This window comes from Citrus sinensis, chromosome 2 (assembly GCF_022201045.2).
Source record: "Citrus sinensis cultivar Valencia sweet orange chromosome 2, DVS_A1.0, whole genome shotgun sequence".
Taxonomy (NCBI): Eukaryota; Viridiplantae; Streptophyta; class Magnoliopsida; order Sapindales; family Rutaceae; genus Citrus; species Citrus sinensis.
Genome location: NC_068557.1, coordinates 32,427,246 through 32,449,127, shown reverse-complemented (window position 1 = coordinate 32,449,127; position 21,882 = coordinate 32,427,246). Strand labels below are relative to the sequence as shown.

General features: G+C 38.3%; 3 protein-coding genes across 8 annotated transcripts; all 3 read left to right on the top strand.

Annotated features, from left to right (window-relative positions):
• Window positions 1-433: 433 nt before the first annotated feature.
• On the top strand, window positions 434-3,366 carry LOC102625852 (F-box protein CPR1). Of its 2 annotated transcripts, none has more exons than XM_006467265.4 (3): window positions 434-2,028; window positions 2,212-2,295; window positions 3,177-3,366. In XM_006467265.4, the coding sequence occupies exons 1-2, from the start codon at window positions 839-841 to the stop codon at window positions 2,249-2,251; spliced, it is 1,230 nt and encodes a 409-aa protein (XP_006467328.2). In that variant the 5' UTR covers window positions 434-838; the 3' UTR covers window positions 2,252-2,295; window positions 3,177-3,366. The 2 variants fall into 2 exon arrangements, with proteins under 2 accessions (XP_006467328.2, XP_052291070.1); XM_052435110.1 differs by lacking the exon at window positions 3,177-3,366 and adding an exon at window positions 2,510-2,743.
• A 3,629-nt stretch (window positions 3,367-6,995) lies between these two features.
• On the top strand, window positions 6,996-21,622 carry LOC102626250 (E3 ubiquitin-protein ligase UPL5). 5 transcript variants are annotated; one of them, XM_052435014.1, is made up of 5 exons: window positions 6,996-7,156; window positions 7,469-9,039; window positions 16,440-16,771; window positions 19,357-19,946; window positions 20,949-21,622. In XM_052435014.1, the coding sequence occupies exons 1-5, from the start codon at window positions 7,106-7,108 to the stop codon at window positions 21,210-21,212; spliced, it is 2,808 nt and encodes a 935-aa protein (XP_052290974.1). In that variant the 5' UTR covers window positions 6,996-7,105; the 3' UTR covers window positions 21,213-21,622. The 5 variants fall into 5 exon arrangements, with proteins under 5 accessions (XP_052290974.1, XP_052290975.1, XP_052290976.1 ...); XM_052435015.1 differs by having other exon boundaries at window positions 7,040-7,144; XM_052435016.1 differs by having other exon boundaries at window positions 7,097-9,039.
• LOC102611923 (F-box protein CPR1-like) lies at window positions 9,231-13,031 on the top strand. The gene is made up of 2 exons (XM_006468121.4): window positions 9,231-9,371; window positions 10,970-13,031. Exon 2 carries the CDS (start codon window positions 11,744-11,746, stop codon window positions 12,911-12,913), a length of 1,170 nt encoding a protein of 389 aa, XP_006468184.1. The 5' UTR covers window positions 9,231-9,371; window positions 10,970-11,743; the 3' UTR covers window positions 12,914-13,031.
• Window positions 21,623-21,882: the final 260 nt, after the last annotated feature.

The following is a 21,882-nucleotide window of genomic DNA, read 5'->3' as shown; positions in this document are numbered from 1 at the left end:
TGTTAATCTTTTTTTTTTGTTATTATTATTAAGCAATGTAAATTGTTTTAGTCTTTCTGTTACACTCATGTGATGTTTGGCGCCAAATATTGGGTAATAAATTGTAGATATTTATAGCATTTTTGGCATTGGGTGTATTCTGGACATTTCATCAGTCCATCAATGGTCGATGGATGAAATTACCAACGGCAGGGGAGCTATGTAATAATACGGACAAACTCACAATCTAAGTATAAATACATCAAAACTCAAGGAAGGTCCCTGAAAAATTACCATTATTATTATTATTATCAGTATTTCTAATAGAAATTGCGTTACATGTACAAGATTCTTAAATTCGTGGAGCATCTACGGAGTCAGAAGGTTATTAACATGAATATGCACTAATTTAATTAAAGCAAAAGATTATCGTTTGATCGCAGGTTAATACCAAATCTGATTCGGGGTTTCTTATCAAACAAAACAAGAATCAATCCCTCAAAAGAGCAGAAAATCAAAAGGTGTGTCTTCATTCTTCAACAAACAAATAAAAAGTGTTCAGGCAGATCTCAAGACTTTCAAAAAATAAGGCCCGCCGGACCCCCATATCATATGTACTCTCGCATCCATTTTAGGATGCTAACCACTAGTACCTTATCACACACACTTCACACACTCGCCATCTCCACCTGTCGCCCGTGTGATAATTTAAGTATAAAATAATTACACCCTCTCTCTCTCTCTCCTCTCCGCTTCTTCCTCGTCGCCTTCGTTCCCCCTTTACCTTTTCTTCTTTCTACGCATTTCCGCGTGATTTCCCTCAATTTACTTTCATTTCACCAAACCCTAATTTTCAAAGATGTCCAAAGTACCCCTAGATGTTGTTACCGGTACTCTGTATCAATTACCGGTGAAAACTCTGTTGCGCTACCGCTGTCTATCAAGACCGCTATGTTCAATAATCGACGATCCAGATTTCATCAAGCTTCAATTGAACAACTCAATTGCAACCAAATCCCACCTCCGTTTGATTCTCAAAGGTTTGCATCTTTATTCCGTTGAGCTTGATTCACTCGATAAAGCTATCCCTTTTAACCACTACCCAGAAAGCATTTGGACTGGTACTGAAGTTTTTGGTTCATGCAACGGCTTGCTTGCTTTATCTAATTCTGATCAAGATATCGCTCTGTTTAATCCCGCTACTAGACAGCTGTTTAAGTTACCCGTTGAATATATTGATTTGCCCGACAAATCTTGTATTCGCGGTTTCGTCTTTTATGGTTTTGGTCATGATCTTGTTAGTGATGATTATAAAGTTGTGAGGATGGTTCAGTTTAAGAAAGATGAAGACGATAATCTTGGTTGCTTCGTCGAGTATGAAGTCAAGGTTTTTAGTTTAAAAAATAGATCTTGGACGAGGGTTAAGAAATTGCCCAACTATCTTCGCTTTATGTTTCAATTTTACTTCCATCTTTTGCATAGAAGAGGCTATGGTGTGTATGTCAATGGGGTTGTACATTGGGTGTCTCCTCGTAGGCCAGAGTTTGGAATTGGTAATTTGATTGTGGCTTTTGATCTTGGTCTTGAAGAGTTTCGTCTATTGCCACAGCCCAATTATGGCGCTCGTGAGAAAGATTTTGTGTTGGACGTGGGTGCGCTGGAAGGACATATGTGTTTGATGTGCAATTATGATTTAGTGAAAGTCGATGTGTGGATGATGAAAGAATATGGGTTGAAGGAATCCTGGAGTAAGATGTTTTCAATTGATCGGTGTAGATCTATAAGTTCTTTTAGGTTTTTGCGACCTTTAATTTGTTCAAATGAGGATGGTGGTGATAAAGTTCTCTTGGAAGTGAATGGCGAGAAGCTTGTATGGTATGATTGGAAAAGGAAAAAACTGAAGACTGTGAAGATAGATGGTGGTCCAGATTCGTTTGTGGCTTGCATATGTGTAGAAAGCCTTATTCCCCTTGATAATGGTAGTCATGGAATTATTCTGAAGAAGCTGCAGGAGCAAAAGGAAAAGAAGACACAATGTAGGAAGAAGAGGTAATAAAACATATTCACTGTCACTCTTCTGTTCAAGCTATTTTCTTAATTTTAAGTATCGGTTTCCTTAATTTCTCTGGTTATGCAGAGCTTTAGTTTATATAAATTTTATTTTGAGTGGGGGACTACTGGCTTATTGATTATTTATCTTGTTTGACATTCTCTCTTCTGTGTCCCCCGCAGGGATGATTTCCTGTCAAAAGGATTTAAACTGGTTTTATGATCAATTAACCAAAGACGCAGAATACGAACAAAGTGAGAAGGGAGGTCAGTTCATAAACTGTGTCATAATCTTTAATTTGATGCATTCTTATTAATGTGCAAGGGGTGTTTCTCAATTTACCTGAATCTAAGAGGTGTTCTATGCCTAAATGTTGGCATATCAAATTAGAAAGTGTTCTGATTGAACAACTGCTGCTTATTCCTTCTTTTTATATCACTGAAACAATTTATCTGGTTGTTGCTATTAAAACTTTTTCAGGATGACATGTGTGTCAAGCATATGGCAATAACACAAAGTTCAATGGAAATGGTATAGAAGAATGTTTTTAACGCATATCATACTTGTGTTAGAAGAACTGCACTGGGTTTTCTTTGCTTTTACAGGGCCTAACTCTGTTTTTATTTTAAATTTGTCTAAAGTGAAACTTTGACTTGTATAAGTATTGCAAGAACAGACAATATATATAATGACTTTGGAAGGTTGTACCACTTACATGAATGGCTCAAACAAATTTATTCCATGCAGGATGGATTTGTTGTTCACCAGTTTATGTGAATTAGAATAGAATAGTTTTAAAGATAGTTTCTCTTCCATGATTCTGAGTTCAGCATTCGATTGGTTTTTGAGGAGCTAACTTGAAATCAGTTTGTCAGTGATTCTTAAATTGAAATGCTTTGAGAAATAATGTGAGCGTTGTTCGCAAAAGCATATAGATTGACTGCTTGGTGAAACATACCATGAAGATGCTTTCTGTGTGACTCAAATTTGCAGCAATTATTCCAAAATAAAATCTGGCTTTTGATTGATTGATTGATATCCAGGTAGATATCAAGAACATTATGTTGTTTTGTTTATCTTTTCGGCCTCATTTTCGTTTTAGAAGCGAAATGAAACTGAAATTTTGGTTAATATTTCTTTATTCAAGGATGCTGGATGCTGGAGCAGAATCATATCAGTATCATTGGGCTGGTAATGGTACTAAAAGTAAGGGATATATTTACATGTTGCTGTGATAAAAAAAAGGATATCATGTAAATAATGTTAAGGCCTCATGTAACAGAATATGATGTGACGATGATTTTCTTTCTTTTAGTTACTACAGGAAGGTTCCAATATCCTTATCAACGGAAAAGGTTGAGGAAAAAAAAAAAAAAAAAAGGAAAGGAACAAGGTCAGAACTTGGCAATTTCTCCTAAGAGAAATCCAAATTTCCAATATCTAGCAGATGTGGACTTCGAAAATCCCGCATTTGGAAGTCTCAACTCATGAAGCTGCCTAAATTTTTTTAAATAATAAAAATAGACAGTGTCCCGAAGTAGACCTTCCCGTCCTCTCCTGTCTATCCGTACGGATAGGCTCAGATCCGAGCCCCAGGGAATCGGCCTGGGTTCTTTTTGTTTCAAAAGTTTCAAGTCAAGCCATTGCCTATTGGACGAGTAGATCCGAAAAAAACTGCAGGCATAGACCCGTGAAAAAAACTGCTGGCATAGACTCGTGACCCTAAATCGGCAGTAAAATTTAATCTCAAATTAGCTGAACATTATCTGGTTGCCTACTTTTCCAAATATCTGCGCCCACCAAAAACAAATCACACTCGTATCACAGGATCACCATCATGGAAAATTAACAAGGAAGTCCAGCGCGTCACTAGACTAAACTCTGCATATTTTTTTTCCCCACCTTCATAAGGGAAACAGGCAAGCACAAGCAGCAGACCAAAAAACCAAACCAAAAATGTCCGGAGAGTTTTGATCGAGGGATGATTATTTCTACAAAGCATGGGTCCATTTTGAGTGAAGACACATCAAAAGACAGAAGTTGATTCTGTCAGAATCTGGGTAACAATTTTTAAAATGATCGGAAAGTAAAGTAAAATTCTGTCAAGAGTTGGAAAACGACCTTTTATTTCAATGAAATGATGTATGTTTTATTCTAGCATAAAGATTACAATGCCAATGGAGTTTTCCAACTTGCCCATTTATATAGCATCTATTTTAACAAAAGATTAGTTCGAGGAATGGGTGATTTTGTGTTGCTCAATTCGGCTCGCCAGGAATAATATGTTTCATAGTAATACTGTCAGTGAGCCTCAAGAAGTTGTCGTTTGGAGTGGGCACTCTGCAAAGTAAAACTAGCGGGAGTACTAAGCCTACTAATCCAAGCCTGTGCTGGCAAAATCCTCCTCAATCATGGCATAAAGTGAATGTTGATGCCAATGCCAGTTTTAAGGATGATTATGCTGGCATTGGAGTATTAATCTGCAATTCTTAGGGTCAAGTTGTAGCAGTTTCTCTTTGCAAGGAGATTTTTTCTGAAGATGCAGAGTTTGCGGAAGCTGCTGTTGTGCAAAAAGGAGTTCGATTTGTGAAGGACATTGGGCTGGCTCCAGCTATAATTGAGTTAGATTTTCTCAATATAGTTAAATCTCATTAGTAACAAAATAGCAAGCAGGTGTGAAGTGGGTGGTTAATTTATAAAGTTTAAGAAGTCCTGTCTTCTTCTAAAAGCTCATTTAAAGTGATTTTTGCTCCATTTCTTGCAATGAGCCTGCACATCATCTAGCTAGATTGGCTCTATGTAATTCTATCGAGAAGGATTGGATAGAGGAAACTTCAAGTGAGATCTATGCTTATGTATATGAGGATAAATATACGCAACAGTTTTAGTCAATGAAGTTACAGTTTCAAAAAAAGAAAAAATGAAATGATGAATGTTAGAACATTTTTTTTTTCCCTTACAACAATATTATTGGAACAATTAAAAGGCTAAAATTTGGCGGATGATATGACATTGTATATATTCTTTCAAAATCAAGTATTTTTTTTCATAAATTCTTTCTTTTAAAGTAAATCTTGTTCGCGATTCCCAAGCAACCTAGTTTTTACAAATGATCACTTTATTAAAATTAAAGTCCATATAAGATTAAAAGTGTTTTCACTTTTAACAGGCATTTAATGTAAAGTGAATCTATATATTATAGAAACACAAACAGAAATAGTTTGGAAACTGTAGAGTACTGTTACTAAACGAATTAAAAAAAAAAAAATTATCACTCCCATATCTTTAAACAGTACCGATATTCTTATAACAGTTAGCACCACAGTTAGCACAAAACGGTGCGTTTTGTGCTCATTCTAAATTCTCACGGTGGTGAGCATCCCACACGACACACACGCATCTCCCACAACACACGCTCTGTAAGCCCACATTCCAAGTCTCACCTCACTCACAGCACCACAAATCTCACCACCAGCTGATTCTCCCTCACCACGCTCCATTCTCACCGTCGGGTCTCTCTCTCTCTCTTTCTTCATTGACTTGTGACTTCACTCTCTCTTCCCCAAAATCCACAGCCGCCGTGGGTCTCTCCATAGCTGCCTTTGTAGAGTCATCGTGTTGGCTCTCTCTCTTCCTCGTCGAATGCGTCTCACTCCTTTACGACACCTTCCTCTCTAGTCTCTCTTAGAAATTGACTTGTGGCTTGACTCTCTCTCTACCCCCCAAATCCTACCAGACAAGTGCCAATCTGCGTGATTTTTTTTTTTCATAAGTTTTATAAGCAGAAATCTTAAAAGCCAAACTTGGAAATTGTTCAGTGGAGTTCTTTAGTGATGTAATCTCTACTTGGGAAAAACCTAATAAAATAAATATTAAAGACTTTCAGGAACAAAGAATTACAGATTTGTTCTTCCGATCCTTCTTCTGTAATGCCATACTCGTCTCCTGGAGTTATTTTTTTTGTTATTGTGATTTTGGCTGAGATGAACACTTTTTTATATAAAAATATTAATGGTCATACTTTCATCTGTACTTTATTGTAGCTCAGGCATTACTTTGCTCAAAGAAGATTAAGGGTTCGTAAACATTCCATCAATAACCTAAAGCTATTACTAATTGCAATGGTGGTTGATAAGATAATTGCACAGAGCAATAGGTCAAGAATCATACTGTAACAAAGAAAATATAAGGAAAAGCTTTGTTTTCAAGAGTGAAGATGATTGCTTTTATTTGCCTCAAGAAACCAAATGATTTAGTAGTAAATATTGTGAAATTTTGTGTGTATCAATCAACACAATAATAAGAACCAAAAGCTTAGAGATCAAAATCCATCATGAAAATCAGGCAGAATGCTCTGCAAAAGCAAGGACACTAAACTAAGATTTCGTCTTCAGCTCATGTGGAACTGGCCCAAATATTCATTTTCCATGTGGGATTGGCCCAAATATTCATTTTCCTTTTGGTCAGGCTGCAACTGCAATCGACAAGATGAAGCCGTGATGGATGCAATCGATGGGTAGAGACAGAGAGACAAATCCAACAAGCAGGTGTGAAGACACCCAAGGCGAGAGAGAGGGAGAAAGTTGACAGAGAGAGCAAAGAGCAGAGTGAGGATGCGTGAGAAACGGCTGCGTTTTGGTGTGACTGTCGTGTGAGTTTTTCTCGTTTGCTGTGGGAAAGAGAGGCCAAGAATCAGGGAGAGTGTGGGAGTTGTGTGCGCGCGTGCAAACCACAATAACATTTTTTATAGTTAGCACAAAGCGCACCGTTTTGTGCTAACTGTAGTACTAACTGTTGTAAGAATCTCATTTTCCATCTTTAAATTGTCCTGTCAGAAAAAAACTATTATGGTACTTTTAAGTTGTAGCAATTTTGCTACTCTAAATTTAGAATACATATTACTGATTTCTTATATAAATTAGCTCCGGATAAAAAATTAACATAATTATAGGAGGCTTATAGCAAATCTCATGTGATGTGAACGCGCACACAGAAGCAGGGCTGCGGGCTGTAAACTTTTTTTTGTTTCATTTGGTTATAAAAATTGGAATAAAATAATTATAATAATAGCGTAAGATGCCAGTGTTCGGTGGCGACGGCTGTTGTGTTGTGAGGGTGGGTGTATGTGTGAGTCTCGCAGCTAAAAATTCTCATCAATTTCGCTCGCAATCACTTTTCGTGTTCATCAAGAACCACCTTTATCTTCTTTTTCACTCGCAATCACTCTTCGTGTTCATCAAGAACAAACAAATCATAATACAATACCTCTATTTTTTTTTTTCCTGAAATTTACTATATAAACAAAGACTGACACAGACTCACTGACTGAGCCGAAAAAAAAATGAAAACTGCTTTACTGCTTATTAGCTGCTAGGGTTCTTGTTTTTCTAATTTCTTTTTTTTTGGAGTTTTCAATTTAATAGTTATCTTCTCCTTCAGCTGCTGCCGCGGCATTTAACGATCACATGCTCTTACCCCCACCGTAAGCTGCGGGGGCCCCACTCTTCAGTGCCTCCACTTGAATCGTTTGATCACTCTTACCTCTCCGTTCACTCGCGTCCGAAGTGTGAGTTGGACGATTTTGCCCCTAACTTAGACGGCGACGACGACGACGACGACGACGGCGCAGAAGCATCCGTCATTGTTTCTGTAAGAATGCGGAAAGACGAACCTGACGCCGTCCACCACCAGCATTCGTCAGACTTGATGACAAAAAACGACGCCGTGCTCTCAGATATTACTCCTCCTGCCGCTGCCGCTGCCGCTGCTCCTCCTCCTCCTCCTCGGCCAAGACTCCAGTTTTTTATGCGCATGATGTCTGAGGGGAAGACGATGGTAATCCAAGCCGACTCGAACGACACCGTCAAGTCAATCCATGAAAGAATCCAAGCGATGACGGGGATACCGTTGATCGAGCAACGGTTAATTTACCGGGGGAAGCAGTTACAGTGGGAACAGTCCTTAGCTGAGTGTTGCATCCAAAACGACGCCGGCCTGCAACTGGTTGGCCGCATGCGAAGCACGGGACATCCTCAAGCCTGGCAAGTCATTGACGACATGGTTTCACTTATTTGCCGCTTATGCAAAGGTGAAACGCTACCTCATTCTTTAAAACACATCAAATCTAGAATGACTGAGTTTTTTACCATGACTCCTAAAGATGAAGTTGAATCTGAATCTGCACTTGATCACATCCAAATTCTCATGTCATCATCCGCTCCCGCTGCTTTGGTAATGCTCTACATTTCTCCTCTCCATGGTAACAAAGATTGCGCTGATAGTTCAATTAGACATTTTTTGAACTCCACTAAAAACGCTTTACCTAAGCACTTGCATGCTCAGTCCGCCCCCATCGTCTTAGAGTTTTGTAAACTGCTTAGGAAGTTTACCCCCGAGGACACTTTATATTTAGCTTGCCGGAGTACTTTGGGTTCCTTGCTGGAGAATTACGGTGGCTCTGGCATTTTGCCAGGAGGCTCCAAATATGATGAGATTAGGGGTTTGGATGTGATACGGGAGATATTTCCTTTTGTTCGTGAGTTGGCTGCTAGGATATCTAGGGATTTGAATTCCAGTATGGAGATGGTGCTGAGCGCGGGGCCATTGGTCAGCGATGTTCGTGATTTTACCGCGTTCTTGCACCCTCTGCGCAGGGCGATTTTGGGTCAAGTGGGGTTTTCCATTCCGATTACAATGCCTTTGCCGCAGCAGGAACATGATCGGTTGCATGGGGATCAGCTGGATTCTATTTATGGAATGTTCTGTGATTTGTTGATAAAAATGGGTAAATGCCTCGTTAGAGTGCAGGAACGCGTGATTGCGAGAGCAAATGGGGAAGGTGAAATTAATTATTCTGGATGGTCGCAGTATCTGACGATTTTGAGAGAATTACATGCCACATCTAAACTCTTTCAGGGCGCTGAAGAAGAGTTCTGGAAACTTCTGAGGAATAGAATATCGCCATTGGGTGATCTGATTCTTAGATATGCAAGGAGAAGTGATGATAATAGGTGGCTTCTTGAGCATAAGGGCGTGACTACTTTTGATTCCAGGAAGTATCTGGTCATGATGATGTTTCCCGATGTAAAGGAAGACTATGAGGAGCTGCATGAGATGCTTATTGATAGGTCTCAGTTGTTGGCAGAATCATTTGAGTAAATAGCACGTGCGGAACCAGAGGCACTGCGTGGTGGTTTATTTATGGAATTCAAAAATGAGGAAGCTACTGGTCCCGGTGTTTTAAGGGAATGGTTTTTCTTGGTATGCCAAGCTTTATTTAATCCACAAAATGCTCTTTTTGTGCCATGCCCTAATGACCGTAGAAGGTTCTATCCTAATCATGGTAAGTTTCCGCTGGCTTTTGATGCATGCATTTTTTAACTGGGTTCCATTAATGTTGTCTGTTTGCCCTTTTCCAGACTTATAGTTACCCTATTCTGCATTGTAACGTGTATGGATATTTGAATATTATATGCACATTGAATCTGGACTATTATTTATTTGGCAAATAGTTTTAAACTCTAATAGATACGACAACATAATAAATGACATGGTTGAAGACATGTTGATATACTAGGTAGGATGGTTTGGGTCAGTATGCGTGCATATGTTGGGTAGTTTTACACAGCGCTCCTGCTGTGATTTTACATATATAGCTCTTTGGCTGATATTTCATCCTAGTTACTCATAGTGCCCTATGTACTAGAAATTGCACTTAACTCTGACTTTAAGATTCTTATAAGTTGCCCTTTTTTTAAGAGGCTTATAAGTTGCCCCTTACTGTTAATTGGCCATTTGTGAGGCAGCAGAAACTGATGACATCATAATCAAATACCCCTCTGAAATATTATTGTTATTGTTATTATTATTTTTTAACAGCTCTGTGCTGCCACGTGGCCGCTAATAGAATTTTTCAACCTTTATCTGTGTGCAGAATTCTTTTTCTTTTCCTTTCTAAGGTTTTGATAAATATCTCATCATTTAGAATGACATGTCACCGCATCACCGAAGCAACCTCATTGCCCCCATTATCTTAATTGGACCTTAAATCATGGAACTCTTTGATCATGTTCATAACTAGTTATCTCTCTCTTCATATCAATCAGCATCAACTAAGTTAGCCATGGCCACCAATTTTAATTAAGTATTAATCGTGCTGTGGGTTACAAGATTAGAGAGGATAAGAGTAAAAAATATTGGTATTTTTCTATTTTCTTCTTCTTCTTCTTTATCTTCTTTTTTGGGAGTGAAATAAGTTGGGGGTAGGGAAGAAGGGCGAAGGTGGTGGAAGGGGGGCTTGTTAATGGAGATCTGACAGTGGGTAATGGTGGAAGGGGCACGGTGGGTAATCGCTGTTGTGATTAATAGGCTTGACCGAACTAATTGTTACGATTAATGTAGACTCTGATTATAGATGTTGTGGTAAAGATGGATGGTGAACAAAAATTATGGGGGCAGCACAGATTAGAATAGAGGTGAGGAGGGAAGGGTGATCTGGGTTTTGAAGAGTGAGGGTAAATTTGAATCTCTGTATCAGCTACTAGAAACTTTAGAATGTGTTGTTAACAGAGGGTACGTCTCATTAGATCAAACCTCGAGGCTAGTAGTGTTATATTAAGTCAATCCAACATGTTTTGTGTATATAGTCAATTGAAGAAATCAGAATTATTACTAAATTGGTTCTCTATAGTTGGCATGGCTACAGATTAACATCTCTGTACATGTGCATGTAAAAGAAAATGTTTATGGCCGATGATGCAGTACTTTTTACTTATTTCACTTGGTGATGGGTGGTAGTCATGTTTTAGTAAGGGTGTAGAAAGTCATATATTGGTGTCTTGAAGGGTTTTTGTAATAAAAATTCAATCCAATTTGTTTGATGTAAATTGTTGACTCGTGAGGCAGAATTACTACTGATATTAGTATCCCTTATTTGGTTAGAGATATGATAGGAAAATGAGAAGGCTTCGACGAGGATGTTTGTGATGACACTGGTGAAAACTCTGTTGTCTTGATTTGTTAAAAAAATTATGGTCTTTATTTTTTACCAAGTCTTTGCTGGTGCTCTAGTTGTAGTAATCCATAGAAGCTAGGAAATCGGAGGAAGTATGACCATGATTAAATATTAATTTGAATGTCATGATCATAATAAGTTTGAGCTTTCAAATGCATGACCATGAATAAATCCAACAAACTAACTTTTCGAGGATTATAAAAATGAAACATTATTTAAGCTAATATTTTTCACATTTGATGAATATGTCTGTAAGTTCTTTGCGCTTGATCTCAATTGAATGATTTTTTTATTTTCAATAACTAATGAGTTTCAAAAGTGATTTTTCTATATTATCCTTACCACATTATTGGTTATCATTAAAATCAAGATTTGTAAAACTGACTACGTAAACAAAAAAAGATTGTTAAAATGGTAAAACTTAAAAGAGAGTGGAAAGGAGGGACTCCCAATCATTGCTTTCTAGTGGATTACTGTCACTACCCGCATTAATGACATTAAATCTTGGATTCACGGTAACCAAATCTTCCTAGATACTCTTCATTTCACTGCATATATCCCAGATTTTCAATTAAATATACACCAAAAGCCACCTGTACATTTCTCATTAGTATTGTACAGCCCAAAACTCTAATTGCCTGTATATATGTATATAGTTTCCGATGAGAAATGGCTTGCAGCAAAATTAAAGAAACACCGAAATGGGTAGCCTGTCGAGTGCTATAACCGCCAATCTTTCAACTTTCCCTCATGTCTCAGCTAATTTACCTACCGATATAATCACCGATATCTTCACTAGACTCCCCGTCAAGTCTCTTATTCGATTCAAATGTGTGTCAAAATCCATGTATGCACTTGTTCACAATAAAATATTCATTAAGAAACATGTCAACAGAGCAATTCATCAGTCCGACCCAAAACTCATCCTGAAGAATGAATTCAAGCTTTTTGGTGTCGAGATAATCAATGATAAAAAATTAATCAGAGCTCGAAAACTCCAAGTTCCCTTCGCCTTGTCTCTCGAAAAAGTTGAGATTTCAGGTTCTTGCAATGGCCTGCTTTGCATCTCCGATCAAAGCTGCAATGAAGATATATTTCTTTTCAATCCCTCAACAAAAAAGTACAAAAAGCTCCCAGTGCCAGAATTTGATGTTCCCACAATCGAAACTACATGTTTCACTTCATTGGGGTTTGGTTACCATCAAGCAGATGATGACTACAAGGTGATAAGATCCATATACCTTTATGACAAGCCTTTTGTTGACATCGACTCCTATGAATGCGAAGCTAGGGTTTATTCCCTGGCTAGCGATAAATGGAAGAAGATTAATGGAGGCATCCCATATCATATCAGCTCTCGAGCTGCGGTGTGCTTCAATGAATGTCTTATATGGAAAGCGTCGCGAGGGCTCGGAAGAGGGATGACTGTTCTCGTTGTTGCTTTTGACATGAACAGAGAAGAGTTCAAGGAGATTCACCGCCCGGAATACAAGGATTCTCATGACAAGTGTCAGATTGAAGTGGGTGTGTTTCGCGGAGAATTTGCCATGTTTCATATGTGGAGAGAGGATAGAGTTGAGATTTGGACGATGAAGGATTTTGGTGCGAGGGAGTCTTGGACGAGGATGTTTGTGATCGGACGTCGAGCTTTGATTAATTTTGATAATTATGCTTTTGTGCACTTGAAGCCTGTCTGTGAGATGATGAATTTGAGTAATGGCAATGGCAAGAATTTTCTACTCATTGAGAAGGGGGATGGTGAGTTGATTTTGTATGATTTTGAGAATGAGATTGCTACGGATTTCAAAATCCAAAGAGCCCCAAGATGGTTTTCTGTTACCACCTTTGTTGAAAGCTTGGTTTCACCGTAATAATATTCTCCCGTCGTTGCTACTTAGTAAGTAATATTGCTAGTAAATTTAAGTTTTTGAATTAAATTTTTACAGTTGTTTGTTTCTGTTGATAATAATAAACAAAGCACAAATAACGATGATGATACATATATATATATATATATATATTGGCTTTATATACCGTTATATCTTCGTGAGTGACGCCGCTCTAATTTCGCCATCAATGATTCACTGTAGTGCTGCTTAAATACCACTCTCAGAAAATCACAACTGAAATGAAAAGCCGCCATCTTCTGCTTCATCTTCTCCTTGTGTTTTAAATTCTTAGGTTGCGGGCCTAAGTTCCTAGGGCCCCAGATAAGGGCCGAGCTAATCACATACCGGCCCATTTGTCTCCTCTATCCAAAAATTGACAGTTTTGTTTGTTTGTTTTGAGTACTTGCATGGAATGGAATGGAATGTCAATGAAGGATAGTCACTCACCGAAAACCAACTGAACGGATAAGCAAGCATTAATATAAATGGCATATCTGAAAAATCCAATTAATTAATCTAATCGATCCGTGGTGTAAACAACCGATTAAAAGTTTTAATCGTAATTTTCTCCCACCTTTATTAATTACTACTATGTATATGTACAAAAGTCGGCGGATATTTACGGAAAATGAACCGAAATATTCGCACGCGGCACGCGTCACGAGCGTGGTTGGATTTGGATTTTCCCATACATAAAAATTAAAAGCAATGCATATAATATAGGGGTCGTCAATCATCCATCGACAATTTCATTCATTGTCAGTTGACTGACTCAGCTGTATAAATTACGGGGCCGAAATCATCAATCAAGATTTTATCAACATCGATCGATGATCGTATTAATATATAGCCATCATCATGACTCAATTTGGGAACTAGAATAGTAAGTTTCCAAATCGAAATTGGCCAATTGTTTGTGAGTTGTGAGTTGACTTGCAAAGCTGTCGATCTCATGTCACACGATAACCCTTTTCACACTATCGGATAACATCCAAAATAATTCGATTGCTACAAAAAATAAAAAGAATTTACAAATATAAACTCCTTTAGGACTCATTCCGAGACCATATGATAAAGTACTCCATAGAAGATGAAAGATATTGACATTAGTTTCCTCATGGTTTGAACATTTCAACTATGAACATATTATATTTTACTTCAAAACCGTAACAGATTACAGTTTTTTTTTTTTTTGCCCTTTTTTTCCGTTTGCATGTAGAGAGAAAAAATAAAAATAAATTAAGAGTCACACTAGACTTATAGCCTTAAAAATATAAAATTCATTCAAAAAAAAGGTAGTAATTTATTCTAAAATAATAAAATCAATAGAAGTTAAGCGCTCATCCTTTAATTAAGAAAACTTAAGGAGCAGGTTTAGAATGTTTGTTTAATTGAAATCGATTGATGATCCGGCTAATAAAGAAGGAATCTCCCATAAAATCTTTTCCCCATAAAAGCGATTTCAAACACGTGGTTAAAATGCATGGCGTGGGAGTGTCACGAGAATCTCATGTGATGTGAGCGCGCACACACAGAAGCAGGGCTGAGGGCTGTAAACTTTTTATTTTTTTATTTTTTTTGGGTTTAATTTAGTTATAAAAATTGGAATAAAATAATTATAATAGCGTAAGATGCCAGTGTTCGGTGGTGACGGCTGTGGTGTTGTGAAGGGGTATGTGTAAGTCTCACAGCTAAAAATTCTCATCAATTTCACTCGCAATCGCTCTTCGTGTTCATCAAGAACAAACAAATCATAATACCATCTATTTTCTTTTTCCTTTTTTTTTCCCTCAAATTTACTATATAAACAAAGACTGATACAGACTCACTGACCGAGCCAAAAAAAAGAAAAAATAAAAATGAAAACTGCTTTACTACTTATTAGCTGCTAGGGTTCTTGTTTTTCTAATTTCTATTTTTGGAGTTTTCAATTTAATAGTTATCTTCTCCTTCAGCTGCTGCCGCGGCATTTAACGATCACATGCTCTTACCCCCACCGTAAGCGGCGGGGGCCCCACTCTTCAATGTCTCCTGTTGAATCGTTTGATCACTCTCACTTCTCCGTTCACTCGCGTCCGAAACGTAAGTTGGACGATTTTGCCCCTAACTTAGACGGCGACGATGACGACGGCGCAGAAACATCCGACCTTGTTTCTGTAAGAATGCGGAAAGACGAACCTGACGCCGTCCACCACCACCAGTCGTCAGACTTGATGACAAAAAACGACGCCGTACTCTCAGAAATTACTCCTCCTGCCGCTGCCGCTGCTCCTCCTCCTCCTCGGCCAAGGCTCCAGTTTTTTATACGCATGATGTCTGAGGGGAAGACGATGGTCATCCAAGCCGACTCGAACGACACCGTCAAATCAATCCATGAAAGAATCCAAGCGATGACGGGGATACCGTTGATCGAGCAACGGTTAATTTACCGGGGGAAGCAGTTACAGTGGGAACAGTCCTTAGCTGAGTGTTGCATCCAAAACGACGCCGGCCTGCAACTGGTTGGCCGCATGCGAAGCACGGGACATCCTCAAGCCTGGCAAGTCATTGACGACATGGTTTCCCTTATTTGCCGCTTATGCAAAGGTGAAACGCTACCTCATTCTTTAAAACACATCAAATCTAGAATGACTGAGTTTTTTACCATGACTCCTAAAGATGAAGTTGAATCTGAATCTGCACTTGATCACATCCAAATTCTCATGTCATCATCCGCTCCCGCTGCTTTGGTAATGCTCTACATTTCTCCTCTCCATGGTAACAAAGATTGCGCTGATAGTTCAATTAGACATTTTTTGAACTCCACTAAAAACGCTTTACCTAAGCACTTGCATGCTCAGTCCGCCCCCATCGTCTTAGAGTTTTGTAAACTGCTTAGGAAGTTTACCCCCGAGGACACTTTATATTTAGCTTGCCGGAGTACTTTGGGTTCCTTGCTGGAGAATTATGGTGGCTCTGGCATTTTGCCAGGAGGCTCCAAATATGATGAGATTAGGGGTTTGGATGTGATACGGGAGATATTTCCTTTTGTTCGTGAGTTGGCTGCTAGGATATCTAGGGATTTGAATTCCAGTATGGAGATGGTGCTGAGCGTGGGGCCATTGGTCAGCGATGTTCGTGATTTTACCGCGTTCTTGCACCCTCTCCGCAGGGCGATTTTGGGTCAAGTGGGGTTTTCCATTCCGATTACAATTCCTTTGCCGCAGCAGGAACATGATCGGTTGCATGGGGATCAGCTGGATTCTATTTATGGAATGTTCTGTGATTTGTTGATAAAAATGGATAAATGCCTCGTTAGAGTGCAGGAACGCGTGATTGCGAGAGCAAATGGGGAAGGTGAAATTAATTATTCTGGATGGTCGCAGTATCTGACGATTTTGAGAGAATTACATGCCACATCTAAACTCTTTCAGGGCGCTGAAGAAGAGTTCTGGAAACTTCTGAGGAATAGAAAATCGCCATTGGGTGATCTGATTCTTAGATATGCAAGGAGAAGTGATGATAATAGGTGGCTTCTTGAGCATAAGGACGTGACTACTTTTGATTCCAGGAAGTATCTGGTCATGATGATGTTTCCCGATGTAAAGGAAGACTATGAGGAGCTGCATGAGATGCTTATTGATAGGTCTCAGTTGTTGGCAGAATCATTTGAGTACATAGCACGTGCGGAGCCAGAGGCACTGCGTGGTGGTTTATTTATGGAATTCAAAAATGAAGAAGCTACTGGTCCAGGTGTTTTAAGGGAATGGTTTTTCTTGGTATGCCAAGCTTTATTTAATCCACAAAACGCTCTTTTTGTGCCATGCCCTAATGACCGTAGAAGGTTCTATCCTAATCATGGTAAGTTTCCGCTGGCTTTTGATGCATGCATTTTTTAACTGGGTTCCATTAATGTTGTCTGTTTGCCCTTTTCCGGACTTATAGTTACCCTATTCTGCATTGCAACGTGTATGGATATTTGAATATTATATGCACATTGAATCTGGACTATTATTTATTTGGCAAATAGTTTTAAACTCTAATATATACGACAACATAATAAATGACATGGTTGAAGACATGTTGATATACTAGGTAGGATGGTTTGGGTCAGTATGCGTGCATATGTTGGGTAGTTTTGCACAGCGCTCCTGCTGTGATTTTACATATATAACCCTTTGGCTGATACTTCATCCTAGTTACTCATAGTGCCCTATGTTCTAGAAATTGCCCTTTTTTTAAGAGGCTTATAAGTTGCCCCTTACTGTTAATTGGCCATTTGTGAGGCAGCAGAAACTGATGACATCATAATTAAAAACCCCTCTGAAATATTATTGTTATTGTTATTATTATTTTTTAACAGCTCTGTGCTGCCACGTGGCCGCTAATAGACTTTTTCAACCTTTATCCGTGTGCAGAATTCTTTTTCTTTTCCTTTCTAAGGTTTTGATAAATATCTCATCATTTAGAATGACATGTCACCGCATCACCGAAGCAACCTCATTGCCCCCATTATCTTAATTGGACCTTAAATCATGGAACTCTTTGATCATGTTCATAACTAGTTATCTCTCTCTTCATATCAACTAAGTTAACCATGGCCACCAATTTTAATTAAGTATTAATCGTGCTGTGGGTTACAAGATTAGAGAGGATAAGAGTAAAAAATATTGGTATTTTTCTGTTTTCTTCTTCTTCTTCTTTATCTTCTTTTTGGGAGTAAAATAAGTTGGGCGGAGCTCAGAAGGGCGAAGGTGGTGGAAGGGGGGCTTGTTAATGGAGATCTGACAGTGGGTAATGGTGGAAGGGGCACGGTGGGTAATCGCTGTTGTGATTAATAGGCTTGACCGAACTAATTGTTACGATTAATGTAGATTCTGATTATAGATGTTGTGGTAAAGATGGATGGTGAACAAAAATTATGGGTGCAGCACAGATTAGAATAGAGGTGAGGAGGGAAGGGTGATCAGGGTTTTGAAGAGTGAGGGTAAATTTGAATCTCTGTATCAGCTACTAGAAACTTTAGAATGTGTTGTTAACAGAGGGTACGTCTCATTAGATCAAACCTCGAGGCTGGTAGTGTTATATTAAGTCAATCCAACATGTTTTGTGTATACAGTCAATTGAAGAAATCAGAATTATTACTAAATTGGTTCTCTATAGTTGGCATGGCTATAGATTAACATCTCTGTACATGTGCATGTAAAAGAAAATGTTTATGGCCGATGATGCAGTACTTTTTACTTATTTCACTTGGTGATGGGTGGTAGTCATGTTTTAGTAAGGGTGTAGAAAGTCATATATTGGTGTCTTGAAGGGTTTTTGTAGTAAAAATTCAATCCAATGTGTTTGATGTAAATTGTTGACTCGTGAGGCGGAATTACTACTGATATTAGTATCCCTTATTTGGTTAGAGATATGATAGGAAAATGAGAAGGCTTCGACGAGGATGTTTGTGATGACACTGGTGAAAACTCTGTTGTCTTGATTTGTTAAAAAAATTTTGGTCTTTATTTTTTACCAACTCTTTGCTGGTGCTATAGTTGTAGTAATCCATAGAAGCTAGGAAATGGGAGGAAGTATAATGTCCAGTTAATTATATTGTCAAATCTGAATGCTCTAGCACGGTAAACTATAAAAGGGTATCTGGAGCCTTCTACAGGACCTATCTCTCTCTCTTCTTCTTCTTCTCTCATTTAAAATTGTTAAGAGCCTTGATACTAAATTTGCAAGCGTACTGCTTTCTGCTATGGGCTGGGAATCATGCATAGGAACCTTAACGTTGTGATCTCTTGGTGAACTAAAAGAGTTTGATGCTTATCATAGCACATCTTGGACTAGCTTGAGCTTTAATCTTCTGATTAAGAAGTATGCGCTTGAGATAAGAAACCCGTTGTACAAAAGTCCTCCGATTAAGAAGTATACTCAGCAAAGAAAGCTATCGTACATTTTTCCTTTGATGATCTGGGGAAGGTCTGGTTCCAAGGAAGTGTGTAAGATTAGCAAATGATATTGGAATGGATAATTCAAGAATAGAAAATGGGGAAACTCTGAAGTAGACTTTATTTGCTTCTCTTTAGCATATTTTAATCGTTTTAATTTCTTTGTACCATGAATTGCTTAACCTTGTATTTCATTTTAATGACTGTGATTTGCTCAAAAAAACTAATGTGCTAGCAACAAATAAGAGTGAAATAAAAGGTGTAAATCCTTTGTCAAGTGCTATTTTTTGTTATTTTCCAGCACCAGCATTTTCTCTGAACACACTTACCTTTTCATGGACAGCTAGTGCCATTACGAATTTCATAATTAACATTTTTTGGTCTAATTTTTATTTTATTGAATGTTTGCATAATGTATATATGGCTTACATCATGTGACTGAAGGAATTTTTTCCCCCCACCCTCAACTAGATTTGTTGCTCATGCATTTTCTTGTATGTTCAGCATCTAAGGTACATCCCTTGCACCTTGACTATTTCTGCTTCTCTGGTCGGGTTATCGCTTTAGCTTTGATGCATAGAGTGCAAGTCGGTGTGGTCTTTGATCGTGTGTTTTACTTGCAATTGGCTGGAAAGTATATTTCACTGGAAGATATCAGGGATGCAGATCCAAGCTTGTATAGTAGCTGCAAGCAGATCTTGGAGATGGATGCTGAGTTCATTGATTCAGATGGCTTGGGACTGACATTTGTTAGAGAAGTGGAGGAGTTAGGATCCAGAAAAACTGTGGAGCTTTGCCCGGGTGGCAGAAGTATGGCTGTGAATAGCAAGAACAGGGAGGACTATGTTAGTCTTCTTATCCGGCATCGATTTGTGACTTCTATCTCTGAGCAGACATCTCGATTTGCGAAAGGTTTTGCTGACATTCTTTGTAACCCAAGGCTCCAGAAGCAGTTTTTCCTGAGTTTAGAGCTTGAAGATCTTGATCGAATGCTGTTTGGAAGTGAGCAAGCCATATGTGTTGAAGATTGGAAGGCACATACTGAATACAATGGCTACAAAGAAAACGATGCTCAGATAATCTGGTTTTGGAAGGTATGTACTTGTTCTATTGCTTTCTCCATAAATTACTAATTCTTTTGTGCTTTCTTCACCTATTCACCCCCTTCCTTGCTCAATTTCCCATCATATATATATATATATATATATATATATATATACACCTGCAAAAAGCATTTTGCGATGTAGATTGTGTACCATATACTGCAAGTTAGTTGAATCTTCTTTGTCCGTATAAATCGCTACTATCAGTTTTTTTTGCCCTCTTCTGAAGTTAATTCTTGAAATTTTTATTGTTTACCTTTCTCCCCTATTATGTGCATAGGCTGAGTGGTAAATGGAATCTTCTTCTGCATGTTACAGATCTGGGTTGCTGGTTATACCTTCTAAATTCTAATAATTTTGTACCTTCTAAACGGGTGTCAGAGAAATTCTAGACTTCATTTGCGGATTTGTCATTTTACCATGTACATCATAGAGGCATTTACACATAAAATTATATTGATGTGGGCTACAAGCACTAGGATAATAGACTTGACATCGATTCTATCACATTAGCTTCATCTTCATTGTGTTTGCGAGTGTGAAATTAATTTACTTTAATTTAAGATGCTTAAAAAGTATAGATGTGACATTTTGGGTCAAGGAACATCCTGCAGTATCGGTTGTTTGCCTCTTTCCCTTGTAGAGGTGGGTAGGTGCATTGGCATGCACACTAGAGGATTGCCAATCCATTAGTGTGATTGACATGTATTGAGGATTGAGCTGTACTACACAGAAAGCTCAGTTGATTATTCTGATCAACTAGTCACAATGAAAAATGAGAATTCAAGGATGGCTATAGTGACAATCCACCAAGCATTTTTCCCTTCTTGTGTCATCATGACTTGAATGACAAGAAAGGAAAAAGAAGAAAAGCCAAAAAATATTACCCATCTTTGCTGTATTTGATCTTTGAATTTTCAGCAAATTGAGAAACAGTGATTGTTATTAATATGTTATGAAAGTATGATCTTTTCTGGTTTAAAATATGTTCAGATTGTTGGAGAAATGCCAGCAGAGCAGAGAAAGATCCTGCTTTTCTTTTGGACCTCAGTAAAGCATCTTCCAGTCGAGGGCTTTGCTGGTTTGGCTTCTCGGCTTCACATTTACAAGACCGTGGAACCCGCTGATCGCCTTCCTACATCGCACACCTGCTTTTACCGGTTGTGTTTTCCGTCTTATCCATCCATGGCCATCATGGGGGATCGGCTTCGCATCATCACACAAGAACATGTGGGCTGCAGCTTCGGAACTTGGTGAGATACTTTGTCTGCCCTGGCGTTATGAGCGTTTCTGACTGCACATAAATTTGTATTCAGTTTGTACAGAGTTATAGAATACCGTCTTCCATTTTATGATCAAGACTATGTTAAGAAGGTCGTCTAGTTAATTGTCTTTGTGTCGTGAAGTTTATGGTGTCATTGCCCTTTTTGTCAACTGTTTATAAAATATATATATAGAAAGAGGTATAGCTTAGCTTATAAATAAAGGTTGTAGTAGCAAGCAGGCCAGGCAAGGCAAGGCAAGGCAAGGCAAGGCAAGGCAAGGAGGAAGAAAATTTATCTTCTTCCATAAACTTACTAGTAAGTAATAGCTTTCAGTTTTTGTGTCATGTAAGTACGCCGACTGAATGCAATGACATCAAAATCCATACAGAAGTTTCTGCTCCAGAGTCTCTCTTCCTCTCGCATTCTAGCATTCATTGTTATATTGTTCATTGAATTATGCTATGATTATGTTACATTGCATTACTCTTTTAACTCAATGTTTTATCTTCATTTTCCTCAATGTTCGATGATGATTCAAAATCTTGTTAATGTTTTTTTGTGTTTGTTTGTTTATCGAAATTCTTTTTATCAGTACTTTTTTCGGAATAATATTTTATACAGAGAGATTCGTCGATGCGTCGATTGTGATTTAAGGAACCGAG